The sequence below is a fragment of the Hirundo rustica genome, chromosome 8 (assembly GCF_015227805.2).
Source record: "Hirundo rustica isolate bHirRus1 chromosome 8, bHirRus1.pri.v3, whole genome shotgun sequence".
Taxonomy (NCBI): Eukaryota; Metazoa; Chordata; class Aves; order Passeriformes; family Hirundinidae; genus Hirundo; species Hirundo rustica.
Window position 1 is genome coordinate 23,638,471 of NC_053457.1, and position 25,464 is coordinate 23,663,934.

The following is a 25,464-nucleotide window of genomic DNA, read 5'->3' on the forward strand; positions in this document are numbered from 1 at the left end:
TTTAAAATGCTGTGAAAGTACAAACCAGGGCGAATCTGAACCAGTGACTCTAGAGATGAGAGGCTTTGAGTAGCAGGGACCATCACAAACTCTGTGATCCATCGATTCCCTCACCATGGTAAATAATCCACTTCAACAGCATTTTAACCCTTTCAAAAGGGAATACAATAGAAACAAACAAAAAATAGATTTGCCATACCAAACAAGACAGTTAATGACCTGTCTCCAACACTGACCATAATGCTTTAGTCAAAGGCCAACTCCAACATGTATCACACAACACTGCATAAGGAAAGAAAAATAGATTCCTGACTTCTGCATGGGTAAAAGCACCACCACAAGTACAACTGTGAGCAGAGTTCTCCTGTGATGGTTCTCCATCCCACCCAACAGACTGCTCGAATGAGGGAGAACAAGAAAATCAGGTCTTTAAACATATGTTAACTCTCACAAAATTATATTCTAAATTTGTGCACAAGTGCGTGCAGAAGATGAAATGCTTCTCTCTAATTAGAGAACAGCTGATCTGTTTCTCCCTTTAATGCCAGGACTTTTTAGACAACATAGGACAGTGCCAGTGTAAACAATATGCAGCAGAATACTGCTTTAATAATTAGGACAATATACAAGTTGTGGACTTGAAGTGCAAATACCCTCGTGGCATCATGCTCTAAAACCCATGAATTACAGTACAAAAATGAAATCTGGGCACAATAAAAAGGAAGATATTTTCCCATACAGGAGGGCAGTTGAGATCTTGACTCACTCCCATACAACTGCAATCTATTATTTGCTCACTAGGAGGCAAAGCAGCACCCTCGCCCAGCCCAGGCAAAGAACATCTGAACTCAGGAGTTACAACCCAGCCCCTCCAACCCAGTTACAGCCACACACATCCCACAGAACTCTTGCAGTCACCTTGTAATGAACCCAGTCAACAGCATCTCTGACATCCTGGAACATACTCCTGAAGGACATGAAGAGGTCTCCATCCTTAAACCCTGTTTCACAGCTGTGAGGAGACAGAAGAGAGATTTAGCAGCCAGTCACAGCAGGTAAGAAATACACCAAGGAGCGAGACAGTTCAAAGGGCTCTTTGGAGCTTGTGCTTTCATCTTACAGTCATGGTTTCTTATCTACTCCTTTACTGAAGTTCGAACTTGAAAGAAAGCTACAACTGCAGTTTAGCAGGAGCTGTGTTACCCAGGAATGTCTGTGCCTCCACAGTAATACTACAGCTCTCTGTGACTAACTGACTTCTCACCCACATTACAAGAAGGTAATAAGACTGCAAACAACTGCAAAAATGCCATTTGCAGCATTTAACAGAAGATGAAGAGTACTGAGGGAATAAACAGAGTGGTGCTCTTTCTCTCTCTTTGCAGCACTAAAGAAGGGAGTGTCATAGAAATCAACTAAATGTTGCTAAGAGGAGGAACTGCTTCTATATTGAACATTCAGAATTAACATTAGATATTACAAGATACTCTGGAGGTATCTTTGAGACAGCATGACAGCTTGCATCAGAAGAAATCAAGAAGGATTACACAGAGCTGTATTTATTATGACAGCAATCATCATGCCTCTCCTGAGAAAAGGTACTTCACCTGATGGACTGCCAGCATAAACCGTTCCTCTGCTCCCAGGTGAAATCACATTAAACCTTTGCCTTCTGCTCATATATATGCAAAGATGACCCATCACATGAGGTGATGAACAGCGCAGCAGCATTCGCATTTGCCAGTTCAAGCCACAGCTTGTTTTTATGCTTACATGTTTTTGACAGCAAGGGAAATACTCATGCTGCACAAACAGCCTTTTATACCACACTGAGCACTTCACCTCTAAGTGTGCAATGTCCTTTATTACCACATGAAGCACTTGTGGTAACTGGCTGAGGAAATTCAGGCTTTCAGTTACCAGTTCAGACATGGTTCCAATGGACACAGGTTCAAAATGAACTGAATGGTGCCTGTCATCACTCTGTACAAAGTGTGCAGCCCTAGAAGCTGCAAATACCAATGTCAGTCAGTATGTTGGTACTGCTGTACCCTGTGAAGGAAACCTTCATAACCAGCCTCTGCTGTACAGACCGATCAAGTTAGCACCACAAAATTATAGGAAGCCCACCAAAACCACTTGAGGGGCCTCCAATGATATTAAGAGCAGCTCCATCTGTGCTATATTGCTCTTGTATAAAATAATGACAATCTTACTGTTCCATCATCATCTCAAAGTGGAGGGAATACGAACCTCGTGTACCGGTCACAGTTAGTAAAGAAATCCACCAGGCAAGCCAGCAGGTAGGTCTCTGCAAGGAAACAGTGAGGTTACAAGACAAGGATAACATCATACAGCCAAGTAACTTGTGCCCAAAGGAAGAAAATTCATGTAAAAAAACCCCAAACAAACAGAAAAGCAGAGTGCAACATCAGCAAAGCTTTACTGGCTTAAAAGGCACATAAAGAGGGCTGTGTTGGCTCACATTAGACTCACCTGGTAGATTGAATAACGTGTTCAAAATGTAAAACCTATCTGTGTCGTCCCTCTGGATAAATTTATTTGGATATTGCTCCCGTGTTTCAGGCCTGAGAATAAATAAAGTGAAGAAGAGTGAAACCACAAAACCTAACGAAGATAAAATGTGCTGACCTGCAAAACGGAGTTGTAGCAGGGTCTGCTAACCAAACTCTGCTGTGCTTTAATCAACACCCAGCTTCCCACATGCACTGCTGGCACAAGAGCAGAAGTGCATCCAGGGGTGTTCCCTGGGCTGCGCTGACTCCGGCACAGCCAGGACAAAGCCTCATCACTGAGTCAGCAAACTGAGCAGAGCCCACACAGGGACACAGAGCAGTCCAGAGTCCACAGCTTGACCTTAAGCCCCATGCTGCATGCTGGAGGATGCTTTAAATCATCTGCACTTTCATTGTTTGCTTATCTTAAGCTCTCCCCCACTTTCCATGTGTTGCTCTCCACTCTCCCAGCAGCTCTCAGCCAGAGGCATGCAGGGCTCTGCTGCAGGAGGCTTGCTTGGGGCCCTCTGCAATTCATCAGCAGCGTGGCAGTGACTGAACTCGTATCATTATTCTGGTCTCCTTCATTTCTGAAGCTACTAAAGATCATTTTAGGCTCAAAGAGGAACTTGAGTGCTTTTTTCTAAATTTTGGAGTCCTGATGCAAAGACCTAGAGGCCTGCAATGACAAGGTTTGTCACCCTGGGGTCCCAGAGCTTGCCTTGCCTTCCATTCATATACCCTTGCAGCAGGAATGTGGGAGGGGGGATTTGCTGGGACACATCAGGAACATGGAACTGCAGTCCTCTCTGCTTCCTAAAGCACCTTCTCTGGGACAAGAAACACCAGCAGCCAGGGAAGGCTGCAGGAAATGGCTTGCAGTGCTCAGTTCTGACACGCTCAAAGGTCAGAAACACAAAGGGGTAGTACAAGATTGTTCCTACTCAAAGCCAATTCAGACCCTCAAACTTTCTTAGCAATGGCTGTGGAGCTGACAGTCTCATGGGGCACAGGTCCTCATGCAATGGCTTTGTCACGACTGACAAGCTGCTGACGTTAAACTGTGCCAGACAGGTGAACAACCCCTGGATGATTCCATCAGCTCTTCCCTACAGCACACATTCCTCTATTCCCAGCACACTACGGATATGCCTGAGGTGGCACAGCCCTTTCCCTTGTAAACATCTGGGCTGTTGCTGTACCTGAGACCCTCAAATCATCCACAGCTAATCCTGGAGCTGCAGGAAAACCAACACAGCATCTGCTGTTAGCAGCATCCCTGCGACTCCATATACAGTGGGTGCCCTGAGGATAATTGACACAATAGAGCGTATTAAGTCAAAAAGAACAGCCAAGAGTCTGCACTCACCCTCTGAGGAAATTAAAGCCGTGTGCACATACTAGGAGGTTCCCATAGGCATCAACTTTCAGCAGGTTTCCATAGTGGGTGTCAAACACCAGGCCTCTGTTAAGAAAGCAATTTAGGACATGAAAAGGCAAGTGCATTAAGGCGTGACCATCCTAAGAGCGGCTAGAACAGCTCTAGAACAGCTTTGCTCACTTGGCATGGGGCATCAGAACAGAGCTGCTGTTACGATGCAGATGGGGTCCCTACTGTCCCTTTGAGCAACCAGAGCCCAGCATCACCAGGCAGGAGACACCTGACTGCTCCCCACAGCCACGAAAGCGTTTAACCCGAGAGGCCCAGCTGTGCATCCGCCAGGGCAGCTGTGGGCCTCTTCCATGGGCTCACAAACCTGACACCCCTGTCGGGCTGCAGGGAACAGCGAGGTGTGATAATGGAATTTCTCTCTGCTTTTTCATGGCTCTGTCACAGACAAAGCCAGATGGGGTGTGTAACCATGGCACGATAATTTGGATATGCCCGGTTCTGACTCCGGCAAAACTGTGTCTCATTCATCTAGCAGCTTGCATCTGGAGAGCACAGCCTTCCCACAGAGATATCCCTCCTGTCCCCTCCCTGGGATGGAGGTGGTGGCTTTAACAGAGCTCTCATCACAGGTCTGTGAGGGGCTATGCCTCGTTACAGGCAAGGGTACAGCCAGCAGCAACTCTCGGTGTAAAACACGCTGAGAGGAGGGAAGGAAGGAGGTGCCAGACTGAAACTGGAACAAACCAACAGACCCCTGGGTCCAGACTTTTGTAAAGAAACTCCAGAGGAGTCAAAGAAGCAAAATCCAGCAAAGGCACAAGTGGAAAGAACTTGAAGGTGCAGAGTTAGAGCAAAAGCTTTGTTCAAAACAAACAATGCCCTTTTTACCTCTCCCACCAAAAGACAAAATACTGGAATTTAGTAATTCTGCACCATTAACTTAGTGCAAAGTTATAAAATCAAAAAATTATTACATCAAATGCTTTTGACATTTGATTCATCTTGACAGGAGAACTGGATTGGTCCCATCTCTATTCTTATTTACTGTCAGCTTAATTTTCAGGAAGTCTTACGTACCACAACGCTACTAATTAAAATCACTGTGAGACATCCCAGCAGCCTCTTGGACAGTAATGGCTCCTTCTCCCCCTGATTCTGATTTCACTCCCAATCCAATTGTGTCTCTGCTGTCTTTGCTTTCAAGGGCTATTTTTGGACCACATTTTCAGTAGGGTTCTTTTCTTGCACACTCCCTCTTTGCTGGCAAAGGTTCACATGTGCAAAAGCTCCCCACATACTGGATTAGTCTTCTCCCTTCCCCAGGATCTGTGGCCAGCCACATGCTTCACATCCACAACTGAAAACCTGGCTTCACATGTGGCCTGTGAACTTCACAGAACAAGTATTCGAGGCCTTGAGCAGGTGGGGTTGGTATCTGTTAGTCATTTACCTGGTAGGGAATGCAGGATCATACACAAAATTGAGCAGCTCATGAGGGTATCCAATGGAAACTAATCTTTCTACGGTCAGGTCAAATCCAAGAGATTCGTATTCAGGGGATTTATACACTGTACCAAGATGAGATTTCAGTTAGAACATTTGAAAACAGCTAGGGGTTAAACAAGAAGGCAATTAAAAGTAATGTACCCGTTCTCCCTCCTCCCTCCTCCACATACCGTTCCCTCCTTTGATGCCTCAGGTCCCCCAGCCCAGAGCATGGTGGAATTAGCTCCTGTCCCCAGGGCTGCAGTGAAGCAGAGCTGCAGTCTGAATTTCAGCAGCAGAGTGCACCACATGAAATACCCATCAGTTTATCATAGCTCTCTGCATCAGGAAAAATGCATTTCAAACAGCAGCTCCTCTCCCTGCAGCCCGGTTAGGCAGATGCATGAACACTCCCTGTTCCATCTGCTCCAACAGGGTTTTGGTTTGCTGTTTTCGCAAAGCTGATAAAGAAACCAATAAATTCCAGGAGCACATGTATTGGAGGTTAGAAAGCCTAAAATTCCTCACTTCTGTGCTACTGTTACTGCTCTGGATACAATCCCAAAGCTTAGTATTGCTCCAGATTTCATCTCAGGGGAATTAATGTTTGCTGCAGACTAAGTTAGCTTGAAGGTAGAGCTGTCAAGTTAACATACGATTTGTTTGTTAATAACACCATATGGTACTGCAAAAAATCTGTTCGTTATTACCCTTGTGCATCAAAATGCTACTTTTTTAAGCAAGCTCACTGCTCTCACATGTCAGGGGAGCTGCTCATCTGGGACACACCCCCTCCCTTTGCTCCATGCAAAAGAAATGGACTTGTTCAACTAAGCCATTCCCACCATGCAGCCTCTCTTCTTCCTGCAAATGACCTTCCCATGTACTTAAAGTGTTACTGTTTAATCAGATCATTAAATTACATCTAAAAGGCAATCGGGACAGATGGAAATCACAGGGTTTCTCTGGCAGTGTGTTTACGCTCACTGCATGTCTGCAGAAGCCCAGAAGATAAGGGGCTAATGTGCATGTTTCAAGCAGAGACAGCTGGAGAGTCCTGAAGCTGACCAAGGATTGTTGGTAATAACAGCCAGGGATTGTTGGTAATAACATGTTGTGAGAAAGAACAGGATGTGGCTGGAGAAGGGGGCTATGTGGAGGTAAGGGCAGCGCTTTTCTGGGGCAAATGTCCTTGTTCTGGCTCCCAGAGATAAGCACAGCACAGCTCAAGTGCAGGAATGAGGTTGAGAAGTGAGCATGGACTGTATGGGGGAGATCAAGGCTACCCAAGACCCTCCAACCCATTTTCAGAAAGGTCTGGAAGAACAGAGTGGACATGGTAACTAAATTCCGTAGAAAGCAAGAGCCCTGTTTTCCAGGTGGAGAAAACTCATTTATAAAAAGATACCCCCACAAAACCCAGGCATGTGTGTGCCCCACAACACTGGACACCCCATCAGTGCTGCTGCCAGGACTGGTGATCTCCTCTTCTCGTTTTCTTCCTTTCCCTCTCTCTTCCTGTCTTTAATTCATCTCTTTCTCTCTTCCTTTTTACCCTACCCCTTCATCCAAACCCCACTGCTGTGTGCTTACACTAGGTCAGGGATCAGCATACCAACTTTCATGCCAAGTGTAATATACTAATAAAACTTGGTAAGCTTCTGTGGACCCTCTGACTTTCATCCTTCCTTTCAATCTCAAGCACCTACAAATCCTGGGTGCTCCCTTCCCCTTAGGAGTGGGATACCATAATTGCTGTCTTAAACTGGTCCTAAGATAAATAAACACAACCCTTGGCTGCAATGAGGGTTACCATGGGTTCAATGGGTCCAACTGCCTCCAACACTTGAATACTTCAAATTTAGCTGAAAATGTGCAAGTTACACAACAAACTCATTAGAGGACGGAGTGCTTTTCCTAAGAGAGATCTAACACATCTGTGGGCCTCAGGATATATATTAATGCACATTGTTTATACTGCCCAGTAATCACCAGCATATACATACACTGTGGGATACAGAAGTTTAATCTGAAAGGAGAAAGGAAATATATAAAATACTAAAAAAAAAAGTAAAAATAAAAAAATTTTTTTTAAAAAGGCAAGGACTTTAGATAAAACAAGACAGTCAGAAAACTGAGATCACAGTACCAGTGAATGAGGGCTCCTGTTTCCTCTTAATAACCTAAAAAGCACCAGAATCCTGAGAGTTAATTTTCCCCATTAAACTATCAGCATTAACAATGTAGTAAGCAAACCTGTAGTGGTCTTAAACAGATAACTAAAATCAATAAAGCAGTTATCAAAATCTCCAAGCAATATTATACCAATGGTAAACATCATCAACAACATGATACAACATTCAATGCACTCAATGCAATGTAGTTTTTTCTATCCTTTAGGAAAGGAAGGATTGAGCTATAGATAGGAATAAGCAATCAAAAAGTACAGCTAATGAAGAAAGCAGTGACTGACAAGGCAATTCTGGGGAGTGAGCTAGAGTTGGAGGGAGCAATAGGCAGTTAGGTGATGAACAAAATTGTGAGAGTGACACCAGGGCATCATCTGGAACAAGGAATTCCTCTGATTCAGGACAGTAAAGGCAGTTCCCAGGGAAAACTCTTGTAAGTACACCTGCACATATTCTCAGAGTGTGAAAGCTCTGCAAAGCTCCCCAATCCCCCACTCTGTCCATGGATCTGCTGCACCCTCCTTCTTAGCCTCCTGGAAAATTGACCATGCTACCAACTTAATCCATAATACTTCCAAAGAAAACACTTATCCAAGGAAACCCTGGTCTTTCTGAACTCACCAACCATGGTGATGCTGCCCAGACAGGAGCCTGGGCAAGAGCACACTGACATCTCCTCTGGAAAAGCAGAAGTTGTTCATCAACAGCTCCAGCAGAGCCTTTCCAAGGAAATTGTAGGGCTTTTTGATGAGCAATCTGTGTATCTTTTAAACACTCCACCAGGGAATAGCTGTGTGGGACACAAGGTCAGCTGCTCACAAAATACCCTCAGTCGATTTATTTCTTTCTGTATTTGCATCTCCATGTTAGAAAATCACCACAAACCTCCTTTTAGCTCTCCAAGGAAACAAGCTGAAGCACCATGGGGAAAAAGGCTGAACAAGAGGTATCAACCTCAGCCTTCACCATCCCAAGTCTCTGCTGAGGCAGCAGATTAATTAGGATTAATCTAGATGTTTCTTTTGGAGGGGACAGTTATTTCTCTTACCTCTCAAGCCCTAGATTTTGCTTCCTTGATGTCTCTTTGAATAAAATTAAACTATTAGCTCATTCATGCCTTAGATCCCATCTCTATTCTTCTACTACTCCACAATATCTGGAAAATGAGAGCATTCTCCTTGACACTTGAACGAAACAGAGACACAGGAAACTGGACTCGTGAGAGGGACAATAAATGTTCTCTAGTTACCAGCAGAGTTACTGTTCCAGATAAACTTTCCTTTAATTAGACACACAGGTGGGAAGAGGCAGAGCTCCCTGAGCCCACCCTGACAGCACCCTACACCACAGCACTGGCTGCATCAGCTGGAATGAGACACAACCCCCTGACATTTCTCATAAGCCTGTTTGAGTAACTGGAGCATCCTGTGGGCAAACCAACCATCTCCCTCCTCAGATCGAGAATGGACAGGCTGACATCACTCCAACTCTGGCAGCACATTTGGGGCAGATGCCCCAGTAAAAGGTGTTACTCCGTTATTTCAATATTGTACTCAGAGCTGGTTATTCTCTCTCATGTCTTTAGGCAGTCGTGAGGAAACAGAGTCGAGAGGACAGATCAATACTTCTTTTCTGCAGCTGCATGATGAAGACATGATTTTAAACTTTGCTGGAATATCCCCTCCCTCAGACCTGGTTGCTGAATCCTGGTACCTCTGATGGAGATAGCTTGTGTGTCATGAATTCAGCTATTTGCCATGCAGTCTCCTATGCCCAGCTCTTTCATTCAGCTGAGAAGTGCCCAGTCTTTGGGCATTTCCAGCTCTGTAACAGGGGAGGAGGGAGAGCCACGAACACATTTTCACACCGTTCTTGCCCAACACACATGGGATGACAGTAAAACCAAACATGTGCTACAACTCATTCTGATTTCTTTTTCTTACTGCTTGATGGCCACGTCTCTGCCACAAAACCAAGTCCTCAGCTCCAGAGGAATTGTTATTTTAATAGTCCTGTTCCAACACAGGCAAATGCTTTAGCAGCACAAGGCAATCAGCACCCAATGCTCATGGATTATGCAACCAGGGTGGAAAGAAAACAACTAAAGGTTTAAAAAAACCCATAAGCCAGTTGACAGCATCCCAGCTTCCTCTTAATACCATTACTTGGCTTAACAATACACCATCAAAAGGTAAAAAGCGGTACCCTGGAGCGAACACTGCAAGCCTTCGGGTCTGTGATGGGTGCGGGCATCCCTGACTGACACAGGATGTGCTGGGAGGGAAGCTGGTCTGGAATGAGCAGGGGTTGTGCAGTAAAGTATGCAATTCTCATGCATTTGTGTGGTTGTGTTTACCTTTGCTGCCAAGACACATACAGTTACAATTTTATAGCCTTCCTGAAAAGGAAAAAAAAAAAAAAAAAAAAAAAGGAAAAAAAAAAAAAAAAGAAAAAAAGAAAAAAAAAAGCTCTCTACAGAGGCTCCAGCTTATGCAAAATGCTGCTGCCAGGATTTTAACTCACATGAGGCAGATGCAGATTCAGAGTGTCACTCCAGGCTTGACGGAGTTACACTGGGCTCCCCTGTTAAAGAAAAAAATCAGACTGATTTTAAAACTGCAACAGCTCTGTGCCATGTGGGACTGTGTCTGCTGGAGCTCTGTCCTCTGGTAAGCTCAGAAGCTGGCCTGGCAGTTATTCCAAATACACTTACAACTGATTTATAGAAGAGGCACAGTTGGTAATCGTGCATCCTGCAGGCAAAATTCTGTCCTCATATCCACAAAGCAGTCTTAGATCATCAGCTCAGGGATAATTAGGAGGAAGAGGGTACAAGCACATTGCCCAAGTGATGCAAATCCTTCATGTTTCTCCCAGACACAGAGCATCCAGCTCAAGAAAAGGTTTCATGCTCTTTTTGGGGCTTTGCCATTACGATCCATTCCTCAGTCAGTGACAAATTCCTCCTTTCAGGACATTCTCTTTCACACCATACAATGCCTGCATGTGTCAATGCAGGAGACTCAGGAGACTGAGTCAGGAGCTACTCTGGGAACCTGAGAAGAGAATTTTGCCCTACACCTTGAAGGTGCTCCCAGCAAGATCCTCGCACACCGGATCAGTCTGTGGTGCATGTCTGCATTTAAATGTACACTTGGACACGCTTCTGCTTGGGCTTTCATGGACAAAGCACCTCAGGATAAACCAGCACCAAACCTGTACACAGAGCTGCACTGCAGTGCTCTCGCTGCAAGCACACACAGGGAGAACACCAGAGATATTCTGCAACTTACAGGTATGCACAGAGTAATCAAGAACTATCTTTGAGATCCAATTTGCACTAAATAGAAAGCTGAACTGGTTGGAATGATGTTGCAAAAATGACCCACACAAGTATGCAGACCTCCTGGAAGGCTTCTCTGAAAATAAACGTTTAAAGCCTGTTTTGTTTCAAAATGAATAGCTGGGGAAGGCTGAAGTGCATGTGATGGCTCTGCTTAAGCTATGGGGAGGAGAAAGCCTTTTAGGGTCTGCCTGTATCTTCCCTTGTTTCTCCTACACACACAGATTCAGGCAGGGGAGCTTCTCATTGAAGACGTAACATGGTTTGTTCCAGGGCTCGCCAACACTTCTTGGAAGGTATTCATGGATCTTGGGAGAGAAGCAGGAGTTGAAGTTAAAATAATGACCCCTTTCTGAACTGCTTCATTTGTGAGATGTATCTGCTGTCTCAAACTGCACACCTGCAAGCAGTCCTGCCTGCCATTTTATTTCCAATCACTATGGATTTGGGGCTGGTAAAAGCCCTGAATTGGGAACAGCAACAACACACTGATTTCCCATGCCACCGAGACAGCTTTGAGAAAGCAGCCCCCCTTCACCAGAACCCTCATTTAGGAAGGGAAAACCGAGCTCAGGAGGTTGCTGCAACAACAGAAGCCTGCAGGGAGAGCAGCTCCTCCAGGTAGAGAGGCAGAGCCAGGACCACTAAATGATGACCTGAAATATCATTTGCACCTGCCTCTGTTTTCTCCCCATCTGTTGCTCTCTTTATGACCCTCTACAATCTCCTAAATGAGTTCCATCCCCTCCATCTGCCAATTCCTCACCTGCCTTTCCTCCCATCTGGAAGGCCAGAGCAGCCCAGGGAAAGGTGCCTGTGATGGCCCCCAAAACAAACCCCCACTGTCAGGGAGCTTCACAGGAGCAGCTGCTTCCTGCAGGTGGTGCAACCCTGCCCTGATCCCTGGGGCACACACATCCCCACACAGGTGCTGAGAGCACTGTCTGTGCTGTTGACTTTCAGGTGTCCAGATAAGATCCGTATTTCTTAAACTAGAGGTGATGACCTGCTCCAAAAGGGTTGCAAAAAGCTTTAACAAATACTCAGTCTTCAGAAATGTAACTCTCTGGGTTCTCCAGAGGTCACACAAAGACAGATAAGCCAAAATGTAGACAGATAATGCACATGGTTTCGCCTTTTCTCTAAAGCAGAGGAAATGCAGCCCAACTACTTTGTGTTAAGTCTTGAAGAAATGAAAGTAAAATAGCTAAAATCAGGTTTTTTCAGTTGCTGCTTATTCTCCAAGTGAGTAAGAGGCATGCAAATCAGGCAGTTAGGGACATACATGGGCAGGTGGAGAGCTGGTATCCAGATTTATACATCTCAGGCTCAACATGCATAATTAAGCTTGTACAAATACATTTCTGAAATTACACAAACCTGACTTAAAGAGCAGGATCAAAGTGTTGCTCTGAATTACACCACGAATAAGTAATGTGTAGTAGGTTTGGTTTGCCAAGTATGCAAGTACGTATTAGGAATAGATTTGTATCGGTGTTGAACTGACAAAACCTGCTTAGTTAAAGCCTTGAGGACTGAGATCCCCTTTTACAAAACTGTAACAGTACAAATATCTATGTATCCTGCCTCAACAATGTCTATCAAATGAGCTCATAGTGTCCCACAACAGGATAGATCTATCCCCAGAGCTCTCCATTCTGTCAGTATCTCCTCTGCACACGGCCCCAAAGCCAGGCATTCAGTGTCCACTCCACTGTGTCTGTGACAGTCACCCCTCCACAACAACCACACCACTGGGTAATTCACACAAGCTCCAAATACTCATCCCCTGGCACTTCTGATCACCTGACCTGCAACCTCAGCTGAGAATCCAGAGGGAAACAGCCAGTGACCAGTCCTGGAGGTGTTTGGGACACTGGACTTCATTAAAACCCAAACCCCACTGAAATAACAGTACCAATTAAATGTACTTCTAAGTGTTGGGCAAGCATTTCACAAAGTGCCATAGTATGAGGAAAGTCTGTCTCAGCTGTAGGGCCAGAGGTCTGAGGATCCCCAGAAGTAACCAGGTAGTGAGGAATGCCATCGGACCTCTGCACACTGAACCTCCTTTCAGGGTATCTTATCTTCAAAATTTGTTACAGAGCAATGCCACTTTTCATATACAAGGGGAAAAGAGGAGGATTTCTGCTCCAGCATAGTAATGATTTCGGCCTCTGTGTTACAGGGCCTTTTCTAATCAGGCCGGTACTGTCAGGCACCACCTCTGAAATGTAACAAAAGGGGAATGCTAATGTTTCTCAAGCTACGCTGCTCTCCAGACTTAAGTAATTCATTACTCAACACAGGAAGGAATCTGAAATGTCATGTTTAAGTTTCACACCTGGGTGTTAACTACCCTCAGTTTTGACAGTGCAGTCAGACTGCTCAGCTCTGATGGGAGCCCAGACTCACGCTTGGCTTGCACAGCCTGGCAGGGTGCTGTCACTTTGCACTGGAAAGAAAGCTGAGGATTTTCTTTCCCATGAGAACTAGAAACACTGCAGAGGTACCTGTAAAGTGGGACCCTCTGTAGAAACACTCGGCTGGCTTGGCAATCCCAGGAACGGGGATAAGCACGGACCTCCAGATCCCCTTGCCTTGTGTGTCTCTTTCCAATGACACATCAAGTGTTACCCTCAACTCCTGCCACAGCTACTGAAGGCATTTCACTTCACAGTATCCTCACCGGACATGAAGGGAAAAACACTCCTATTTAAAGCTCTGGTGTGTCCAGCAGTGGTTTGGGTCATCCATGCCCACATAAACATATGCCCAATGGAGTGGAGCACCTTTGTGCTGTGCTGATCTGGGAGCTCAGTGCCTGTAAACAAACTGACAAAGTGGTAAACGTGCCTGACTGCAACCACAAGAAATCCCAAATGAAACCCATGGGACGACTCATCTGTTTTCAATTAGGGACGTGGTGAACTTCTGACTTGTCATTTGTTTATGAACTCAGCTGAACTGTGACCATAAAGGGTTTGTCTAGAGTCAAAATGAGCTGAAAACCAATTAGGAACAGACTCCAGTTCTCTTGACTCCTGGGGTTTGATTTTAAGCACTAACCCATAAATAAAAATGTACGGTATTATGGAAAGCAGAATTGCAGCACTTCAGCCTATATTTAAATGACTTTTCATAATACCAAACAAAATGGGTAGCAACATTGGTTTGTTTCTCTGAATTTTTAATTTTTCAGTCTAAATGAGAAGAAACTGCTGCCATATTGAGCATAATTTTCACTTACACGTAGAAACTTTGCAAACACAGAAGTGAACTGTGCAGTTAGACAAAGCCTAGCTTTAAGGCACACTTCAATATTCAATGTGCCTTTTCTATTTCGCTAAAAGTTACATATTTGTAGTGATGTACAAACAAATACCTTGACAAAACCTCCAGGTGCATCCCAGAATACTTTTGCATGCTTAACACACAAGCTGCTCTGCCCTGCATGAGCAGCCAGATTTTGCACAGCACCTTTGTGCCCACAGATGTTTTTGACAGCGAATCTGATAACAGAAATTAAGGCAAGGGTCACTAATCACCAGAGGGTTGGACGTGAGCTTCAGTGGCTCCACTGCACCCTTTTCTGATGATGCCGAACACGGGGCTCTGGGTGGAAGGCAGCGCTCCCCTACAGAGCAGCCCCGGGGCTCTGCAGTCCCCAGCCGCAGCAGAGCCCAGAAAGCAGCGACGCACCCACTGCAGCCGAACAGCAGTGGAAAATTCCTTACCTCTAATGCTCCTGCAAACATCCCCAAGTGCACAGCACAGCTTTCAGCTCTAAAACCTCTAAGCTGGAACTGTATCAGCTCCCCTTCTCCCGCTCTGCATGCTAACAGGGTGTGTAAAGACAGGATTTGTTGTTGCTTCAAGGGCTGACAGAGCGCTGTATGTGCAGCCTGCCTGTGAATTGCTGGGTCTACACTTCACGTTGTTTCTAGTGCTGCATTTCTACTTGCATTAAAAACAACTGTTGTCAAGTATCATCAGCTTTAACTCTTCCCAAAGCAGACTTATTACTGCTCTCATTGGTAAATTCCGAGAATTTTTATCTCTCTGCTGCTGCACTTTGTTTGCCTTCAAAGTAACAAAGATTTGGGCTGCTTGAATATGCCTTAGAGGCTGGCAGAGCAGAGCTTAGTGTTGGAAAGATTTCTTCTGCTGAATAAAAATGAATGGCTTGAGGTAAGAACAGCAGCACTGAGGTCACATTGTGCATGTTGAGAGAAGCAACTCAGACAGACTCTGCATTTCAAGGAAACTTCAGTTTGTCTATTTTAGTAGTTAGTATAACTTTTCTTTGCACTGGATTAATATTTTAAAAATTACTACAGAGAAATCTGTTCTTTCACAGGAAATTTTACAGTTTCCCTGACACAAGAGAATGCTTCTTGTGCTTAACAAATGGCCATCACAATTTACCTCTCTCAGATACAGCCCACTGTGAGTTATAATCCCATGTTGGAAATATCCCTGCATTTCCATGGAAACAAACTACTGTGCCAAAATATGGGCTTAGTTCTTCAGTAAAGATTTATGAACAGGGAAGGAATAGTTGCTTGAGCTTCAGGTTCAAACATAATTTGCTAGCATCTAGAAATACGAAGGAAATTAGTTAAAGGCCTAGTAGTCATGAATACAATTATCTAAGGCATTTTTCAGGTTTATCAGTGTCCCAACACATCCAGCTTCTTATTTTTCTCCATATTCACTGAAGAGAGTGAGCCTCCAAGGCTACACATTTGTTTAACAGTGTGCACCTGGGCTTAGATGCAGTACAAGTGCCCAGGCTGGCAAGAAGCCACATACAGAAGTTTTTCTGTAGTGCTAAAATAAGGCATTCACAAAGCAAAGGCACACATGTGATCTCAGAGTTAAAGCCTCCTGTACTCCCAGCTTTGATTCCTCCTACAGAGTAAGCTGTTTGAGTCATCACAAGGGTATTTGCAACTTAATACTACTTCTGTTGTAGTATTAAGATTACTAGATAAGGGGGTCGATTAGATTGAAAAATGCCTCCCTATTTTCATCTTCTGGCAAGATGAGAGCTCGCCTTGGTATACTAACTGCCTGCTAACCCAGCTTGGTGTTATCATCATGTTTTTAAGAGCAAGAAAACAGAATATAGCAGCTTTTGAAACTTTCCTTACACTGTGAAGACTCCTTCTTTCAGCAGCTTCTGTTTATCACTCTGATTCTTCAAGAATCCACAGAGAGCAGATTAGCAGTTTGTCAGTCAGTGATTTACTGGGACACAGCAAGCAACACATGCTTTCTCCACTCCTCATTCCCAAAGCCAGCATGTGAGATCCCACACTCCAGACCTCATTTGCTCATTACACAGCTTTAAATGGTCAGGCTCTGGAGAGCAGCAACACAAAGGGAGCAGCGACAATAACCACTGCACTGGTATTTGAAAAGACATCCAGCTCAAAGCATACCCGGAACAATTTGTCTTCTCCATCTGCCTTTAGCTTTAAAACACCAGCGGCTAAAGCAGCCTATGAAATCTGCAAAATCTGCACCTGTCAAACTGGCAATGTGCAAATGTGAAAAGGCAGACAGCAGATGTGCAGTACTCAGGGCATCTCCCGGTCCTGGCTAGGAGAGTTGGAAGGCTTCTCCTGCTCATCTACCAATTCCTTTCTCCAGCCATCACATTATTTCTGTATGACACAAAGAACTACGTTATCCAGCAGACTGGGAAAGAAGTAAAACTGTTTAGTATCTCGCCAAAAGAGCCTCAAAGCCTGCAGTCCTTACATCATGATGAAACTAAAGACAAACCTTTAACCTGAGCAGGAGAACCTCGTTAGAATATTTGCATTAGAGTTCAGCACTAATTACCAGACAATAACAGCACCTGAACTGACATTCAGATATGCTGTAGTTGTTTACATTACAAGCTCAGTAGTTTAAGTATTCAGTTCAATCTTTCATGTATAAAACTCACACATTTATAATTTGTTTTTCATTTGTGCAATCCAGAAATTTTTTCATACAAGATACAAATTCATGAGTCCCACTTCTCCGTTGCGCAAACTGAAACACAGGAAGCCGATAGACCCAGCTCAAGTAAAAATAGTAGATGGGCTGAAGAAGCAGTTCTCAATTCTGCTGTCACCTTTTCTCCCAGATTACATGCAGCAACAATCCAATTCTACCTTCTGGCTGAGTGTATCTTTTCCGGAGTCAACAGGTAAAGAAAAGCATCTCAAAAATAAGATGTGGGTGTGAAAAATTTTCCTCTTCTAAATTGCTAGGATGGCTTTGACATGAACACCTGCCTGAGGAAAGGGCAAAACCTGTTTATGCACGTTGCACTTTGGATTGAGTTGGGAAAGACTAAAGCTGTCTTTCCCATATCTTTTCCCACGTGATGAGAAGGGAAATGCTACAAGCTGAAAGCATAAGCAATTTTGCAACAAAATCTCTGCAGCGCGCCAAACCTTGGCATTAAATTGGCAATGTTTCCAGGACACAAGCTATATTCCAATCAGATTATGTTGCATTAATCACATTTGCACCCAATAAAACCAGTATTTTTCAAGCCTCATTTCCCCTCTTTTTTTATTGAAACCATTTTCAGCAGCCATTGATAATTTCATTATCAGTTTCTGGAGAACACAGAAGCAGCAATGAATTAAGCAGAGGAAAAGCAATCCAAATGAAAGCATCCTGTCTACTGATATTACCTCTTCTTCTGATAGAAGATAAAACTTTCAACAAGGCCGTAACTTTGGGAGAAGAGTAGACACAGAGGAATCTTTTCAAGCACAATTGAATTTGTAATTGTTGCTATCCCTCTCCGTCTGCCAACAGCCCAGTGTGAAATTACAGCCAGTGTGGGAACCCCACTGCTCCAGCTCTGCTCCTGTCCCTGTCAAGGGACATCCATCCATCACCACATTGTGCAGTCTGTCCCATTTAAGCGCTGGTAATGCCAAGGCCTCCTGCATTATTTGGATCCAGATCTAATAATAAAGTGTAGCTCACGCTGAGTAGGAAGCAGCCAAATAAAATGCTGTGTGAGACCAATCTCTCTCTGCTGCATTTCCAAAGGGTGTCACCAGCTCCTCAGGCTCAGGTGAGTGTCACAGTGAAGAGTCTCCACTGACATACCTTTATTTTACTTTCTGCACTTAGCAGTAAACACAAAACAAAGAAGGATGTGAATCTTTTGGATTGCATGCAACATTTTCCTTCACCGAAGCATGGGCAGCTTTGACAGTACTGCTGGAAAAAGGCAGGCAGACCAGAACTTTTAGTGACTGCTGATCTTCTTGGCTGGATGAATAAGCAGAGATGAATCATTCAGATAATAAATGAAACTACTATTTAGCAAACAAAAAATAACTACAAAAGGACCTTCAATCTCCCTCATTTAAACAGGAATCGTTCAATAATTCTCAGTTGTGGCCAGACAGCAAATTCAGCCCTGGGTGTAATGCTGTGGCTTCCCAAGGAGCAAGGGCACTGCAGGGAACTGCCAGGGCCTCGCTCCCAGGCTGGCAGGCAGCAAGGTCAGAGGCAGGGAATGAAGGGCTGCACAGCATCACAGAAACTTGTCTTAACCTCCACTAACAGCAAGGGCTGAAATAGCTGATGACTCTTGCTTGTGTCAACTGCTGCAACACTTCAAACAGCAACTATTTAACTAAGCACACAAACCACAGCCAACCCTGGCTCTTCTTCCTGCTCCTTCTACTTGCCTCCCAGTAACACCTAGCTTAAAAAAACCATTATTTTATGTACTGAATGTGATTCCCACACAGATGGAATAAGAAGGGCACAGCCAGTTTCATACATAACAGATTCTGAGCCTCTAGTACTATTGTATCCAGAACAACACACCCAGGGAGATTTGGGAGTTTCCATACACGTAAGAGATCTTATTCACCCCACGAGAATATGACAACAATCCTTTATGGGAAAACAAGAAACCTAAACCCTGTGAGAGTTATTTCAATTTGCTTTCATTTTATATGCCCAGCAGTCAAAATTAATTCTAGATGTAATCACTGTGATTACAAATTCAGCTATTTAAGGGCCATCATTTCTCAGAAAAAAGCTAAAACTTTCAGGCTCTTCTACACAAAAAGACTTTGTTTGCCCAACCTGATCATTAACAGTATTTCTCAACCCTATGCAAGGAAAGAGAGAAGCACAATCAGGGAACACAGGAGTTATTTACAAAAATTCCAAGTTTAACCTAATTTTGGCTTGAAAGTGAACAAAACCACTGCAGAAATGCTGTATCAGCCTTGAATTCTTTTAAATTCTGAGTGAAGTGGTTCTTTAATAACTCTAAGAAATACTACTCTACAAAATAACGCATGAAATTGTACTTTATGTGCAATGTAACATGATGATACTAGAACTGCTCTCAGCTGGCAAGCTGACATTCTCAGACATGCTGGTAGTAGAACACGATCACTGCAGCGTGTGCATGGTAGCTGTTACTAAAGACTTCAAAATGTAAATGCCATGTCCCTACCAAAATTAGATTATTCTAGACAGAAAAGATGGTTATTGTAAGTAGATCTGGGTCCTTAAATTCATAAGGTACAAGAATAAAACTGTCTCAAGCTCCTAAAGTTCAAAATGCATGAAGTGATCCTGACTTTTCTGGTACTGAACCACCTCCTATGGAAGACTTCTGGTGCTACCAGCGGTCCTTGATTCGGAAAGGAGAAAGAGACGAGACAGGAGTACTTCTTTACAAGACAGGTAATTCAGTGTGTATCAAAATAATCATTCTTCTGAGATGGCAAATGCATGACTGTCATCAGTCTATTTCTGATTTGAAAGTACACCACAAAAGAGGACGTCACATACACATTTTGGCAGGGTCAATGACTCTGCCTGCCTTAAGCTGTTGAATTGGAAGGTTGTGCTTGGGATATTTTTAAAAGCTTTCCGGAAAAGTGGCCTAGCAATGTCTGAAAGTACAGAAATGCAGAAAACTAGATGAGGAGCTAATGACACTGGAGATGCTTCTGTTCTTTTCCTTGGCCTATTTACGTGTTTTGAATGGTCTCCAAAAGGCTTCTGTTCAGAATGCACCATCTGGTATGCAGATACTATTTCCAGATGTTAAATTACACACAAACTGGCTTTTTACATTGTTTTTGTTTTTTCTTTTTTTTTTAATCAAGACAAGTAGCATGTCCATGTGAAAGAGTGGGTAAAGGGCAACATGACCAATCAGAAAACACAACAGGGTCTCATGAATGCACTAACTTAGCAATTACTTGCAATACTTCACTTCTTCATTATAATTTCCAATTAATTTATTATAATTGTAATCATATTCTAACACTGCACTCTTTAAAGCCCTTGCAGTGGATAAGTACTTTTTCTTGTATGAAAGCTATAAACAGCTAATAATGGTCAGAAAATAAAAGCCCACACGGAGAGGAAAGGACGACTCTGAAACACAAGAAAATAACCACGTAATTTCAAAAGTTAATTTCCAGTTTGAGTGGAAAAAAGGGGAATAGTACTTACCAGTCATAATGTTTTTCATCTGCGAAAGGCTTTCCAATCTAATTGCATTCTCACAACTCCTAGTGAAATGATCTGCCACTATTATCTCTGCTGTACCATGGAAGAAGTCACAGGAGAGCAGCTTACCCCACAAGGGTCCAGATTTTCAGGTTTCTGCTCAGACCACATCCCATTTCTCTTTCTGCACACCTTCTAACTCAACTCTCCCCCAAATGCACTGACTTTGCCTGCTCATCTTGTGCACTGTGATCTTCCAGCCTTGGAAGCCTCAGGTTTTTATGTCCCTGGTACTGCTTTAGGATGCTTGAAACATTCACATTTTTTCCTTTCATCAAATTAAGCATCATTTGGTGGATAACAACACATTTGCTTTGTGTTTACAGGAAAAAGGAATGTCTGAGTAAAATGAACAGTCAGATAAGTAAAGACACTGCTGAAGCTCTCCTTCTGTCAGGATGAAAATTAGCAACAAACTTCATGCTCCACACCAGCCCCACTGGGATCACCTGGGTCCCTGGGAAGTGCCACCACTTCCTTTGCAAAAGGCACAGAAGTTGTTTCTCTGTTGCTGAAGTGAAACCCACAACTTTTTTTTTTTTTTTTTTTAAAGCATTTATTTTTGAATGACTGTTTTTTGTGCACCCCTTAAAAGTACTGCCATAAGTCTGTCACAGCTGGGAAACACAAACAGAAAGCACATGCCTGCAGTCACATCCAGCACAGATAAACAACAATATACTTCATGACTCCAAAAGTGGCAAGAACTTTAAACAGATGTGTAAGTAAGGCGTTGAACAACTAAACCTTTTATATGTAACTACTTCCTTGTAGATAAAAGAACACAAGGAACTGATCTAAATATAAACTGCAATTACCTGCCACAGTCTCCAAAATTGCTCCTTGAAGTTGAACCATGGAAACCTTCCTGCCCTTCACTTAGCCTCTGACCCCAGCTCTGACCCTCACACTGTCCCCAGCCACATTACCCATCTCTCATTCCCTCTCAGTACACAGTAACCAGATGATCATAGCTGACATAGTGCATTAACCTATTATTAGGTGACCCTGACACTCTACCTCACATTTTCTCAGTTCATATACCCAACAGCTCTAAACTGAAATATTAATGGTGATAGGAACTTTTTATCCATAACCTTGGAAGTGGTAATGAGAAGGAAGGCAGGATGGAACATGACACCCTCAGTTACAGCCTGTGTGATACTATAACCTAGGAAAGTGGAAGTGAGCTTTTTATCTTTTCCTTCCTTAAAATACGTAACTATGAAGAAAATGATAGCTTTATTTCCTCTCATCAAAAGTCTCAGGGAACTTGCCTGTCGAGTATCTGAAAGATGCAGAAGCCATGCAAACAATTTTACGAAACTAGAAGATCTTATGCAACCTCCCAAAGCTCATCTGTCACAAAGAATGGGCAAAGCTTTACGAATTAACTCGTTCAGCTGACATAAGGCACTCCCCCTGCCATGCCTCCTCTCAAAACGAGTCACTCATGTGGCTAACACAGCAAGGGGAAAGAGGAAAACCTATGCAAAAATTACTCTCCCGAGACACAGGAGAACCTGCTGGCCAAGGGTGTAGCCTGCTCTATGCACCGAGGATGAAAGAAATCACCTTGTTATTCAAACCCAAGCATGCACAAGGGGCATTGTCAAAACACGGTGGCATCTAAGGAAGCACACTCATTAAGCTTCGGTTTTCTTGACACCCGTGATCACTTGAAACTGTGCCACGGTAACATGGCTTGTGACCAAATACAGCTTGCAGATAAAAAAAATTAAGAGAAACACCTAAAATGAAAATGCAATTAATAGTGAAAGATACATTTACTAATAGAAGCAGCATCTGTTAACTGGAGTAGCCCAATCAGCTTTTTGCTGTTTTTTTGCTCAGTAAGAAGCAATATTCCAAACAAAGTCAGTATTATAAAAAACTTAAGAAGATACTCACCAGCAAGTGTATAGTCCATATCAAAACCAAAGCACTTTATCTTTTCCATGGCTAAACTTCTGTTTACAAAGACTCTGAAAAGAGAGAATAAATGTCATCAGAGGAAGGAGCATTTTCAAAATACTCACGTTTTAGAACAAACACATTCTGCCACTGTCAAGAGGTCTGGCTTCCAGAGGTCAAAATCAACAAATATACCTGAAAACAGAGTCAAGTCTCATTTTTTGCGAGTTCTCCTGAAGCAAAGCCATGGCTTTGCAGAGTTATTCTAATTATTGTTATGCTGTCCAAAGACATACACACATGCATGCACACACACACATGGCCTTCCATGTGACCTGCAAAAATTCCTAAGAATAGAAGTGCAAAATCTCCTGAAGCAGAATTCAGACCTCAAAGGATATGAAACTGGAAGCAGTAGATGCAAAGCAATATAGTTTGCCTGATTAAAATAAATTATTAGTAAGAAATAAGAAGGAAAACAAATAATATTTCTGTGAATAAATTCACAGCATTTGCCTCCTCTTTGGAACTATATCTGAAAATTCAAAGCAAACCCAAACAGATCCATTTTCACATTTGCACCAATACCGTTAAAAACATTTCATAAAGCTTCGAAAAAGAGCAACTGAGAAAAATTTTCATACACAAGATATGCCATTTCTATTGTGAAAATTTTTATTTATAACACCTCTGAAACTTGCCAACTGCTATTTTGTAAATTCGACTTTTACCATTAATGCTTATTACAAAGAGGCTCTAGGCCGAATACTTCCAGGCCCTTTTGGCTGACAACATTAATACACAATATCCAATTTAGTTCAAGTAAATAAAGCGGTAAAGAAATAGGTCAGAGACTACAACAAAAGCTTTTCTTGCTTCCCGTTCCAACTACGACGGTAACTAAGCTGCTTATGTTTCCCCAGAACTTTAAAGCATAAAGCAGATCTGTAATTCAACAGGATTTCTTTCCATCGGCTTATCTGAACTTTAAAAAAGAGAGTCAGAACTCGCGTGTGGGAGGGAAGCCGAGCTCTTCAACAGCCATCTCGGACCGAAACCCCGTGCACTGCTCCAGCCGCGATGCCGAGACAAAATCCTCCCGCGTGAGAGAAGTCCCAGAGCCTTCGCTTGCACTCTGATTTCAGCACGTGAAAATTCTCCGAGGATTCAGCGCTGCCCTCCGCGCAGTGATCATCCTCGCAGGAGGAGCAATCGCGGCGCTCAGGGGCAGCGATGGAGGCGGCGAGCGCAGAGCCGAGCGCTCGCACGGAGATCCGGAGATGCGGAGATCCAGCTCCGTCCCGGGCAGGCGGAGCGGAGCACAACGCCCCGCCGCTCCCCGCCGCTCCCCGCCGCTCTCCGCCGGCACTGCCAATCCGCCACAGCCCGGATTTTATCAGCAAAGCGCTCGCACCAGGCTGCCGTGCAGCCCTCTTACCTCATCGCTCACCGACGCGCTCCTCGTTCGGCTCGCAGCAGTCTGATTCATCGACTTGTCTGAATCGTGTTACAGAATTCCTTTAAAGCTTCCCTGGTACCCGTGCAATTTTGCTTGGATCTGATTTGACTTCAGAAGATCATTATGCCTGGACCGAGCCTTAAAGTACTGTGTATCTTCTTGGACGGTGTTCCAGAGAACACATCTGTGGCTAATTTAACCAGTCACTGGATATTGTTGTTGTTCCACGCAAATCCACTCGGAATACAGTTTCTCTGGCAATGGGAGACTTTCCCCTAACCTTGCACACTCTCTCTGGGAGTCACTGTTTCCTGGCAAAGTGCCTGCCTTTGACAACGGGGCTTGTCACAAAGGGGCCTTGGAGGTTATAGATGATGCTCTTTTCTAATAGATTTATGTATTACCTAAAGAAGACAAAGCGATAGGACGAACACCGGTAACTGGCAAAGAAATGCCTTTTAGAAATAAGAGATGAGCTCGTAACTCACTAAAATTCGCTCCTGAAATAGCTGGCTTTTGAGTAGGTGGAGCAAATTATCTGAATCTGCAATCTGAATCCGTGTTTGTCTTTTCACATCGAGACAGCTCTGATTTACAAGAGACCAAGGAGAAGCACTATTTAGTTCTAAATACAGTCTGATACTCTGTGTAATGCATATGATTACGTGCGGCTGCCGCTCCTGCTGCTGTCGGGAAACATTATTAGCTAATTCAAGCACGTAATTTCTGATCTCATGTTTGTGCAGCCTGTTTCTGAGAATGCAGAGCTTTAAGAAGGAATAACATACTTCCAGGAGACACTAGCAACATTTTTTGTTTAACCTGCAGAGTCCAGTTCTGCTCTTGCCTTTAGGCAAACCGTGCAGCACGGTTTTCTGACTGTCTTGACAGGACAGGAAGAAGAATGGAAATTTAAAGATCACAAGAGCATTTCAAAATTGCGACATTTGGTAAGTTTCCCAACTGAGGACAAAAACCCCAAGTACTAAGACACAGCTGAATGCACTCACAAAAAGGGTAATATGACAGTGCCTGTGGAAGGCAGAAACGAGGGAGCTGTGACCCAAGAGATGTGTTCCAGTCCAGCCTGCCTATGTTTAGCCATATGATGATGACACCAAACTGACCAAAAACCATGGAAAGATTTCTAAACCTCTGACAGACTGTCATCCCTTGCTTCTGTAGTATTTAGAAACTGAACCCAAAACCAGCATACCTTGAGACTGAAGATCTGGAAAAGTTTTCTGAACAACAAAACAAATAGCACCCATTAGTATATTTTTGTTCCAAAATAAGTCTTTAGACTGAAACATGAAAATTACCATAGCAGCAACCTCTGGTAACAGCTGGTGAAGATGCCTCTTTCTCCACCGATTTGCATTTATTGCCTATAACCTATGAACTGCACTGGCAGGGTCTAATCACCCCCCAACCTAGCAGATTTCAAGGCATCCTACCAACTGATCTGATGTGGTAATTACTTCACCCACCAGTGCTGGAGTGAGACAGAGCAAATATTAAAAAAAGCTAAAGAAGACTATTACACAACATGTTCAGGACAGGAAATGAGAACACTTTAATCAATTTAAACT

General features: G+C 43.6%; 1 protein-coding gene across 4 annotated transcripts in view; it reads right to left on the reverse strand.

Moving 5' to 3' along the window:
- Window positions 1–25,464, reverse strand: part of NT5C2 (5'-nucleotidase, cytosolic II) — a 66,393-nt gene that overhangs the window by 8,337 nt on the left and 32,592 nt on the right. For 2 of the 4 annotated variants that reach the window (XM_058421439.1, XM_040070867.2), the window contains exons 3-8: window positions 22,411–22,484; window positions 5,360–5,477; window positions 3,886–3,981; window positions 2,497–2,588; window positions 2,254–2,311; window positions 919–1,012 (exon numbers count right to left, since the gene is read on the reverse strand). In XM_058421439.1, coding sequence (XP_058277422.1) covers window positions 919–1,012; window positions 2,254–2,311; window positions 2,497–2,588; window positions 3,886–3,981; window positions 5,360–5,477; window positions 22,411–22,484 — 532 coding nt within the window. Of the gene's footprint in view, window positions 1–918; window positions 1,013–2,253; window positions 2,312–2,496; window positions 2,589–3,885; window positions 3,982–5,359; window positions 5,478–10,106; window positions 10,167–22,410; window positions 22,485–23,851; window positions 23,984–25,464 lie in introns of those variants that run through there. The other 2 variants (XM_040070870.2, XM_040070869.2) reach the window with 2 other exon arrangements.